Here is a 10,351-nt window from a genome sequence, read left to right as displayed (position 1 = left end):
TCCCTTGGAAAAGGCTCAAAATGGATAATGGGGGGTTTGTGCTGCGCTCACAGGGACACCCATCTTGGGATCCAGCTCTGGGATGAGGGGTCTCCCCCTCTCACATGCCCTGGGGTGCTGGGTGCTGCTGGTGTGGGGCTGGGATGGGAGTGGGGAGGGCAGAGCCTGAACCAGGGATGGAATTGCCCTCCACATGCTGCCCCTGGGCACCCTTGTTTCCCCCCCGGGGAGGGCCCTGCCAGGAGACACCACCAGTACCTGTGCCCAGCCACCCCAGTTCGGGTCCCCCTGGAGCTGCTGGGGTGGAGCAGCAGGAGTGGTGAGCAGAGCAGCACAGGGATGGATGATCTGCAACTCCAGCTGCCTCCCAATGGGCATCATCCACCTGCACCCCAATATCCCACCCTGCACCCGAATATCCCACTCCTGCCCCTGCATCCCCTCCCTTTCCTCCTCACAGAGCCCTTGGGCTGATCCAGCCCAGCTGAGTGCAGGGTCAGGGACTGGGGCAGGGCCATGCCCAGGGTCAGCACAGACTGGGGACGGGTGGGTGGATGGATGGATGGATGATGGATGGATGATGGATGGATGATGGATGGATGGATGAGGGATGGCACCCTGTGGAGGAGAACTGGGGGTTGTGGTGTGTGACAAACGGGTCATGACCTGGCCATGGGCACTGGCAGCCCAGGAAGCCAAGTGTCTCCTGGGCTAATCCCAGCAGGGTGGGCAGCAGGGGAGGGAGGGGATGATCCCCCTCTGCTCTGCTCTCCTGAGACCCCTCTGGAGCTGCCTCCAGCTCATCCCAGCACAGACATGGAGCTGGTAGAGCAGGCCCAAAATGGTCTCTGTGGAGAAGAGACGTCTTGTGAGACCTGCCAGCCCTACCCACTGCTCTGCTGCAGCCACCTCTCCCCTTGATGAGGGTCAGAGCATGGACCCCACCTCCTCGGAGTCCTTCCCTCCTTTCCCAGCACTGCCTCAGTCTCACTTTGCTTGGCCCAGGGTGCTGAGCCCCACTGTGGCTGTGATGCCAATTCCTGCTCTTCACCAGGCCAAACCCCCCACCCCCCCCATGAACCCTCTTTTCAATATGGGAATGGAAAATGTTTGTGCTTCCTTGGCTGGAAGCAGCTCTTACCCCAAAGGCTGGGATACACAAACCTCCCACATCCCACCTTCGCAGCTCCAAGAAGGATCCCCTGGCTGCCTCTCTGTCTCCAGAACAACCAGCAGAGCTTCTGCTTCTGGCCCCAGACTGGCTGATTTACCCGGTTCCCCTTTTCCCAGAGGATAAAACCCAGCACAGATACTCCAGTGACAGCCCCAGCTGTGCCCACCCTTCCCTGCACTCCATTCCATGTGATTTTCATCACACCTTTAAAAATAAAAAGCCCCAAACCTACTCAAACCCAGTCTTCCCAAGGCAGAGATTGATATTTCCACATGGCAAAAGCTTTCATGCAATTCCCCAATGTCCTATTTTCGGTTTCTCACCAGTCCTGGCACTGGTTGCAGCATCCGTGCTGGAGCTCCAGCTGAGCTTGGAGGAAGGGAATAAAGGTTTCTTGGGGCAGAAATAGAAATCTCTCATCTCCTTCCCTGGGCTGTGCCATCCATGCCTGACACCTAATGAGATCTCAGGTGGCATCAGTTCCGTTGTTTCCCTTTCCCTTTCCTTTCCATTTCCCTTTCTCTTTTCCCTTTCCCTTCCCTACTTATTCATTTGTTCCTTACATAATTAATGATATTTTCCCCTACAGGAAAATGCAGCCACACCTTTTCCCATCTTTTAAAATCCAGAAACCAAGGCACTGCCTACGGTTCTTTCTCCTCTCTCTCACACCTCTTCTCCACTTGTCACATCCATTCCCGGCTCTGTCTCTCTCAGATCCAGGGGAGCCAGGAGCAGTCATTCCAATTGTGCCCAGCTCTGTCTCTCCTGGATCCAGGGGAGCCAGGAGCAGTCATTCCAATTGCACCCAGCTCTGTCTGCATGCCCGGGAGCTGCTGGCTGGGGGTGACAGCCCTTCCCCTCTCCTGGCAGCTGTGATGAGGGTTTGGGATGCAGTGTCTGAACACATCCAGTGGATGCTCCTGATGGAGCAGGTAGTCCTTGGATCCCCTGCTCAGTGCAGGAGGAGCTCAGAGAAATGAAACCCCGTTGATGCTGCTCTGCCTCTTCTGTAAAGGCAGCTAAAACACCCCTGAATTACCTTCCAGCCAGAAAATGGGCCGCAGGCTGGAGCCTCCAGCTCTTCCACACCTTTTCCCACTTCCCTGTTCCCCATAGCCAGTGTGGAAAGACCAGACCAAGAACTTGACACATTTCTCAGGCTGGGAGAGCTGGGGGTGTTCACCTGGAAAAAAGAAGGCTCCAGGGAGACCTCAGAGCCTCTTCCAGAGCCTAAAGGGGCTCCAGCAGAGCTGGAGAGGGACTGGGGACAAGGGATGGAGGGACAGGACACAGGGAATGGCTCCCACTGCCAGAGGGCAGGGATAGATGGGATATTGGGAAGGAATTGTTCCCTGTGGGGGTGGTGAGGCTGTGGTGGGCACACAAGAACACGACATGAACAGATGGATATGCATTTACAGCCTGGTCTTTACTTGCAGAAGAGCCCACCTGTGGCTGTGGATTCTGGGAAGCTCCATGAGATGCCTTTACTAACATGTGATGTTATTTCTGGAGCTTCCCTGAAAAACCTGAAGTTGTGCTGTATTTTGTGAAGATAATGCCCACCCCACAAACCCCACCAGGCGCAGTGCTGAGAGGCTTTGGGAGCAGCAGCCGTTCCTCCCCTCGGTGGTGATGTCGTTGATGATGGCAGCCCGAAGCACAGGGACCGAGCCGAACAGGCAGGGGAAGGCTGCTCTGACGCTGACATTGCCCTGGGGAAGGGGACAAGGTGTCCCTGTCCTGTCTCTCTGTCCTGAAGCACAGGCAGGGCCCCTCGGTGCCGGCTGCTCTCGGACAAACAGCACCATCTATTTGCAGCACGAGAGGAGTGGCTGTGCCCCTCAACAGGAGCAGGGATCCCAGCCGGGAGAGCAGCTCTGCTGTCCTGGGTCACACCGGGACATTCCTGACTGCCAGACCCTCCTGCAGCCCACGGGTGACTCCTGGGGCTTGCTCCAAGCTCAGGACAGGAGTTGCAGGACGTTTGTGCAGGAGCAGGGATGGGAGAGGGTCCAGGCTGGGGGCTCAGCTCAGGTTTGGGTCTTTCTGTCCCGGGGCTCCCATGCATGGACACAAGGACACTCACCCTGGGGGCCCCACAGAACTCAGCCATTCCCCACATTTCCCCATCACTGGCTCAGACAGGCTCCAGCTCCTGGGGCGTCAGAGATCCTGGGAAGGTGTTGACCCCACAGCACCTAAGGGGAGAAAGCCAGACCAGCCCCAGCTCTGCTCCAGGGACAGAAGCTGTCCTTAACCCAGCCCATCCCCACCTCCAAACCCAGCTCAGAACCCCTCAGGATGGATCCCAACGTGTTCTGAGTGACAGAAGTGACCTAAGACCACTTGTTCCAGCCTTACCATGGAACTGGAAGGAATGAAAAAGATCTGATTTATTAAAACTGCTAGCAAAAGGGTACAAGCGGTGGCCTGAGGTCCTCAAAATCTCATGTGGAGAAACTATTGCTTCTTCTTGCGACGTCTGGTGTTCATTCTGATCAGATGCAGCCCCTGCTTCTTGATGTCCTCCCGGCTGGGGATGTAGTCATGGTCTTCATCTTCAAAATCCAAGGTGTCTGGAGGGGAGAGGGGAGAGGAGGGGCTGGGGAGAGGCTGGAGGCCACCTCTGCTGTGCCCATGTCCCTGGGAGAGCTGGCACATTTTGTCAGGCTCGTGGGATCTGGGAGAGTCCTTGTGGGCTTTTCCACCCCAGCATCCCAGGGTGACCTGTGGGACCTGGTGATGCCACTTGGCCCATCTCCAGTGCTGCTGGGGCTTCCTGTAAAGGCCTGGAGATAAAGCGTGCTGGGCACAGCTCCTGCTTTGCTAAAGAAAGGTGCTGAGCTGCCAAAAGCTCTTTGCCTCTTCCAGGAGCATCCACGGGAAGAACCAAGCACTGATTATTTGTCACAACCAGGTGATTTTGAAAATGAGGGTGTCCCCTCTTGCCCCACAACATCTCTCCTTGCTCCTGCAGGTGCTTGGTGTTCGTCACACCACCACCTGCCTAAAACCACCACCCATGTCTGAAGCCTTGGACACAGGTAAGGTCAGCCTCAAGACCTGGAGGCAATTTGTGAGCTGGTGTCTGCTGGGCCAATGGGAGACAGACAAGGACTCCCAAAAATCCCAGGGGGCAAGGGCTGGGACATTGTGGGACATGTCCCCACTCTGCTCTCCTACCATCTTCCATAGTGTCTTCATCCTCGAAGGAAATCTTCAGGTTCTGTGTTTCATCTGCAGTTCTTTTCTCCAGAAGGTTCCTGACCTTGGCCAAAGTCTGTGAAAGACAGCCTGGGTTAGGTGCTGGAGGCCAGGTGGGTGTTACAAGCCAAGGGTGCCACACTGAGGTACCCTGTGGTGGTCGGTGCCATCTGGGGCTGAGCTGCGCCATGGCTCTTCCCCGTGGCCCTGCTGAGGAAGGATCTCTTGGGTGGCCATCAGTGAGGGCCCTGTGTGTGTCCCCAGGGGCACAGAGGGGTGTCCCTGTACCTCGCTGCGTTCATGAGCGCTGTCCTCGGGCCGGGCTGCCATCTTCTCCTTCAGGAACTGCAGCTTCTTCTCACACTGCTGCAGCTTCTCCTCCAGCCCCACCACGGCAACAGAGTCCTCCTGGGGGACACAGAGCCACCTTGCTGGGGACAGAGAAGCCCTGGTGGCTGTGCCAGGTGTGCCCACGCTGCCCTGCCTGCATGGCCCTGCTGCCCAGTGCCCGTGGTACCTGGCCAGGGATGAGGATGCCCTGCAGGTAGAGATACAGGTTGTCAATGATGTTCTCAAACTCGATCAGGCGCTTCTGGTTCTTCAACATCTGGGCTCGCATCTGCTCCAGCCGTGCCTCCTCCTGCTTCAGGTTCTGCCTCAGCTCCTCCTCCCGCAGCCTGGAGCCAGCCACACTCACATCACACAGCTGCAGAGGGGTGCAGGACACCCCAAAGCTGCTCCAAAAGCTGCTCAGCTGGCCCCACCCCCAGCTGCAGCCCAGCTCCATGCTGCTGGCACTTCCCATGCCAGGCAAGGAGAAAGGGAGCTCTGGGACCCCAGTGGAAGGTTTGGGTGCTCTGCCAGCAGCAGAGCTGGGAGCTCAGAAACCCTCCCAGTGCAGGAGGAGTGCGTGGCTGCAGTGGGGTGGAGGTCAGGGTGCCTGTTGGGACATGTCTCCCCCCAAGGGTGGTGGCCTGGTTGGCACAACTGCATGAGGCCAGCAGCACCTGGTGGTGCTGACAGGCTGGTTAAACTTCAGTTTAGCCTGCTTCAACTCCAGCTCCTGCAGAGTCTTCTTCAGCACCTTCTTCCTCTCCCTGCACTCATCGATGTGCTGCTGCAGGTTCTCCAGGGATCTCCTCTGGGCCTGGATGCTGCTTGGGATGTCCTGGCCAGGGGAGACATAAAGGCTCAACCCAAGGTGCTCCTGCTGGCAGTAGGGCCCCGTGGGGGTCACAGCACCACGGAGCTCTGCAGTCCCTGGGCATGGAGAAGGGCAGCTCTGTGCCCGCCTGCAAACAGGGCCTTTGTGGGGCTCCAGGGAAGGGGGAGCAGGCAACTCCACAGGGAAACGGGGGGAGCAGAGAGGTCGCAGCTGCTCAGCACTCCAGCAGCCCCAGGTTTTAGCAGGATGGATTTTCCATTACCCAGAGGCAGGAGCACTGCAGGGCAGTCTTTGCCTTCTCCATCTTGTCAGTCACAAAGGCCTCGCGCTGCATCTTGGCCTTGGTGGCCTCCACGTCAGCACCTAGGGTGGCAGGGAAGGAGCAGGGCGGGATGGCCGTGGCTGTGCCCACACCCCCCTGCCCTGCCCCCTGCCAGGCACTCACCCATCAGCACGTCCGAGGAGCTCAGGTCCTGCTCTGCAGAGAGCATGGACACAGCTTGCTGCAAGGACACTCAGTGTCACCCTGGGGCTCAGCACTGCAGGCTGTCCCCTGCCCCCAGCTCACCTGTTTCACCCCCAGCTCACTTACCCCACACCCCCAGCTCACCTATCCCCAGCTCACCTGCCCCACCCCCAGCTCACCTGCCCCACACCCCCAGCTCACCTGCCTCTGCTGCCGTTCGCTCTCCTCCTGCTGCCGCAGACTCTCGATGTGCTTCCTCTGCTCAGCCAGGGACTGGTCCCTGAGCTGCTTCTCCACACGCACCTGGGGCCCCGCCTCTGCCATCAGTTTCTGGAGCGTAACAGAGAAGGAAAGAGTTGCTGCCAAGTCAGTTGGAGCTTTCTACAAGTTGGTTATTAGGTTCAAGTATTAGACTAAGATAAGGAATTGTTCCTGTGAGGGTGGGCAGGCCCTGGCACAGGGTGCCCAGAGCAGCTGTGGCTGCCCCTGGATCCCTGGCAGTGCCCAAGGCCAGGCTGGACACTGGGGCTTGGAGCAGCCTGGGACAGTGGAATGTGTCCCTGCCAATGGCAGGGGTAGAATGAGATGAGCTTTAAGGTCCCTGCTAACCCGAACCAGATTCCATGAATCTGTGATTTGAGCTACTGGGATGCCCAGTGTCAAAAGTGACCAGTCCATGCAAACAGGCTGTGGAGGAAGCTTGGCAAGGCGGGCTGGGGTGTGGGAGCACACTGCCTTTGCCATGGCTGGTACTTCAGACAGGCTGACCCCAGCCCCAGGGAAAAACAGGGTGACCCAGGAGGGCCTGTGGAGGCTGCTGGGTGCTGTGGGCATCCTCAGGTCCATCTCTTTTGCCCCGTGCTGAAGGAAGGCTCTCAGGCCCGGGTACGTGGTGCTGTCTGTGGGCACTGGAGGGTGGGAAAGGGCCCCAGTTATCTCACCTTGATGACATCATTGGCTTTGAGGCTACTCCGGGCTGTGAGCTCCTCGTGGTACATCACAGCCATCCCACACAGGAGGTCCAGGTATCGAGGCAGGTACACCAGCTCCTGGCACACAGGGAGCCACAGCACATCACCCACCGGGGTCCCCTGTGCTGTGACAGGGCTCGGAGGAGATCAGCAGGGTGTGCCCTGGACACAGCCCCTTGGGCACCCCATGCCTTTGCAAGGAGCAGGTGAGACAGGGGCCCAGTGAGGAAGGGCTCACCCTCCTCAGGACTTCCTGCAGCTGCAGGTACAGTTTGGTCACGATCTCTCCATTGTGAATTTTCAGGAGCATCTTCTCAATGTCATTGCCCAGCTGGCGAATGGTCTGGGGCAGACACAGGGGGAAAGACACAGTGACTACGTGTGCCATGCAGGGGCTGGCTTAAAGCAGGAAGGGCTCCTGGGTACCTGCAGCTGTGGCTCTTGCCACTTGGGATCCGTCTCAGCATCCTGCAGCTCCTGCAGGCGCCTCTGGCGCTCATCCTTGGCTTGGCTCCACTGCCTCAGCTGGTGCAGCAGCACGTCACACACCTTCACCTGCTCGTGGACTTTGGCCTCGATCTTCTTTATGACCACCTGGATGGGCATGAGACCATTTTCCAGGCTGGATGCTGCAGGAGAAGGGGGTGCTGCCCAGTAAACTCCCCCCAAAGTAGAGAGCTGGGGACACTACAGCTCCAGTGGGGACACATGCTCCAGGATGTTGTCACTGGTTTGACAGGATGGGGTCTGGGAGAGCTTCGCTCTGGGAGCTGGCTGGAGTAAGGCAGAGGTGGCAACTGCTGATGGCAGGGCTGGGCTTAAGGACTCTGCATAACATGGACCAGGGCTGGGGATCAATAAAACCGATCAGGGCTCAGATGGGGACGTTGTCAGAGAGCAGCAGCATCACTCTGTCCCTGCAAGAGGCCCCTGGGCAAAGGCAGCTCAATGGGCCCAGTGCCTCAATCTCCATGGGTTTATAACCAGGGCACAACCTTGGGACAGGCAGTGAAGGGCAGGGACAGCATCTCTCTGCCAGGGATGCAACTGTAGGAACCCAGGCAGTGCCAGGGACATGTGAGGAGGCACGGCCAGGTCTGCTGGGACAAAGGGGCTGCATGGATGGGTTCCATGGTGGAAAGGGACCCATGGGAGCAATGTGAACACCCTGTGTCTCTACAGCAGTCCTGTGGGGCTGTCCTGGTGCTGGCACCATGTCCCTCTGCCATGCACTGCCATGTTCTTCACAGTGTCCCCAGAGCCCCAGCCCCTGCTGTTACCTCCAGGTTCTCAGTGGCTGAAACGAGCTCCTGGCCCTCTCCGAAAGCATCCTTAATGGGGAGTTTGTTGTACTGTGGGCAGGGGAGGGACAGAGAGATGGTCACTGTCAGCCCGGGAATGACACATCCTTCTGCTGGTCTGTGCTGCCGGCTCCTGGAGGAGCTGGGGGTGCAGGGCCAGCAGCAGGCAGGGGTGCAGCAGGAGGGACCTGCCGGTACCTTCAGGACGAATTTCAGGATACTGGAATCCTCCTGCAAGGCCGCCTGCAGGCTGGGGAGCAGCTCCCTGTTCTGCCGGAACTTTTCCTCGCAGGACTGAGCGAAAATCTTCCTGCCTTGCTCTGGGGGACATCAGGCAGATGTACCAATGGTACCGTGTGGGACGAGGGGGCTGTGTGTGACCCCCCTGGCCCCGAGCAGCCCGAGGCAGCACCTTGCAGGGCCACAAGGGCTCGCATCTCCTGGCTGCGCTGGCTCAGCTCGGCCTTGGGGCCCCGTGTGCTGCCGGGGGCCTCCATGCCTCGGCCCACCATTCCCAGGTCCCTGGGGGACAGATGCCGAGGCCCAACTGGCCCGGGGAGCTGTCCCAGCGTTGTGGCCACAGGGGCTCCACCGTGCAACTGTCACCGTGGCACTGCCAACTGCCACCTGCTCAGCCACGGCCCAGCCCCCTCAACATCTCTGCAGGGAACAGGTTAATTAACAACTGATTAATGAGCTCTTGGAGGGGGGCAGAGCAGCATTCCAGCTTTGTCTTCCATTGTCCTGGCAGTGGGAGTTGTCAGGGACCATTCTGAGCCCCACCAGGAACAGGACAACTTCAGGGCAAACAAATGTGCACCCAAACACACCAGCAGTGCTCTCCTGGAAGCTGACAGCTTATTTAAATGCCTGTCTATTTGGAAATTCCAGTTAATTAGCCAGGAAATGGTTGTACAGGGAGTTGTGCTCTCGTTGGAATGGGCAAAGACAAACCGGTTACCAATCCTGAGCTTTATTCTGATGCTCACCATCCGTTCTTGCTGAGCTACAAACATAACAAGAAATGCCAGCATGTATCTTTATTTGTCCATAAATAAACTCAAGCTCCCTCTACTAGAGAAAATCCTTAATGTTTGGATTTGCAGAAAAACACTATATAAAGAAATTGCCTTCCTATCACCAAGCTCATGAATCAGCTTAGATTCAGGTTCTGGAACACCAGATCTGTAAAACCTCCTGCCATCCTGTTGTGCTTAAGGTGTTAAAACACAGCAAACCAAGAAATTAAAGAATTGTGAAATCAGGTATTACTGACACAATATCCTCTGAGGCTCTTGCTCAGCGTCTCATCTGCATATTTATGAATGGCACGTTAGTACTAATTGCCAGTGACAATCTAAATATCAACATTATCATCTTCAGTGCTTCCCGAAGTGTGCCTGGAGAGAGCGGCATGTGAGGGCAGCAGCTCAGGGTGGTACCCAGGGGGAGCTGCCTGTGCACACAGAGCTCTCCAAACCGAGCCCTGGCCACAGTCACTACACTCCTGCATCTCTTAGGCAGCATTTAAACCCCAGGGAAAAAACAAAAGCATTTAAAAATCTCTGTTTCACCTGCCCTCAGCAAAACTCAGGCTCTAGAGAGGCAGGTCCTCCCAAAGTACTGCTGAAGGAATTGATCCTGGCCTTGCACGAGTGCACACAAATTAGCTGCTGCAGAAATCCACTCCCAAGAGGCAGCCTTGGACTGATGCTCCAGCCCTGCAGCCATCTCACATGCCAAACCTCCCTTTCTCCAGCTGACTTCCACTCTTCCTGACGAAATTCCAGGAAATACACAATGAGTTAAAGGTGCAGAGGAAAGTTCAGCAGCACAAACCCAGTTCTATTTAACTGTCACATAAGGGGGGAGTCTCTGGAAGGCAACAGCAACCAAGGAGCACACGCTCACCCAGGAGAGATGTTCCTGGCTGGTTCCTCACCTGCTGCCTGCTATCTGCATGGAAAACAGGAATGTTGTATTAAAGGCTCCTCAAATTCCTGCTGATTTAGCTTTTAATCACTGAACCATATCTGCTTTGCCTGGTGGTTTGTATTTTTAGTG

The 10,351-nt window shown here is 57.1% G+C and overlaps 1 protein-coding gene across 1 annotated transcript; it reads right to left on the bottom strand.

Moving 5' to 3' along the window:
- Positions 1-3,454: 3,454 nt before the first annotated feature.
- LOC106856260 (coiled-coil domain-containing protein 183) lies at positions 3,455-9,122 on the bottom strand. The gene is made up of 14 exons (XM_014881480.2): positions 8,700-9,122; positions 8,486-8,607; positions 8,267-8,338; positions 7,413-7,580; positions 7,225-7,329; positions 6,957-7,064; positions 6,217-6,345; positions 5,995-6,052; positions 5,812-5,912; positions 5,392-5,552; positions 4,902-5,061; positions 4,673-4,792; positions 4,364-4,460; positions 3,455-3,756 (listed from the first exon to the last, which is right to left on the bottom strand). The coding sequence occupies exons 1-14, from the start codon at positions 8,797-8,799 to the stop codon at positions 3,641-3,643; spliced, it is 1,617 nt and encodes a 538-aa protein (XP_014736966.1). The 5' UTR covers positions 8,800-9,122; the 3' UTR covers positions 3,455-3,640.
- Positions 9,123-10,351: the final 1,229 nt, after the last annotated feature.

The sequence above is a fragment of the Sturnus vulgaris genome, chromosome 21 (genome assembly GCF_052056855.1).
Source record: "Sturnus vulgaris isolate bStuVul1 chromosome 21, bStuVul1.hap1, whole genome shotgun sequence".
Taxonomy (NCBI): domain Eukaryota; kingdom Metazoa; phylum Chordata; class Aves; order Passeriformes; family Sturnidae; genus Sturnus; species Sturnus vulgaris.
The sequence above is the reverse complement of the archived record's forward strand: the minus strand, read 5'-3'. Positions and strand labels throughout refer to the sequence as shown.

Coding starts and splice junctions, on each gene's coding strand:
- LOC106856260 (XM_014881480.2), bottom strand. CDS start 8,799: ATGGTGGGCCGAGGCATGGAGGCCCCCGGCAGCACACGGGGCCCCAAG. Junction 7,330..7,412: donor GGCAAGAGCCACAGCTGCAG/GTACCCAGGAGC, acceptor TGTCTGCCCCAG/ACCATTCGCCAGCTGGGCAA. Junction 6,346..6,956: donor AAGCCAATGATGTCATCAAG/GTGAGATAACTG, acceptor GTTACGCTCCAG/AAACTGATGGCAGAGGCGGG.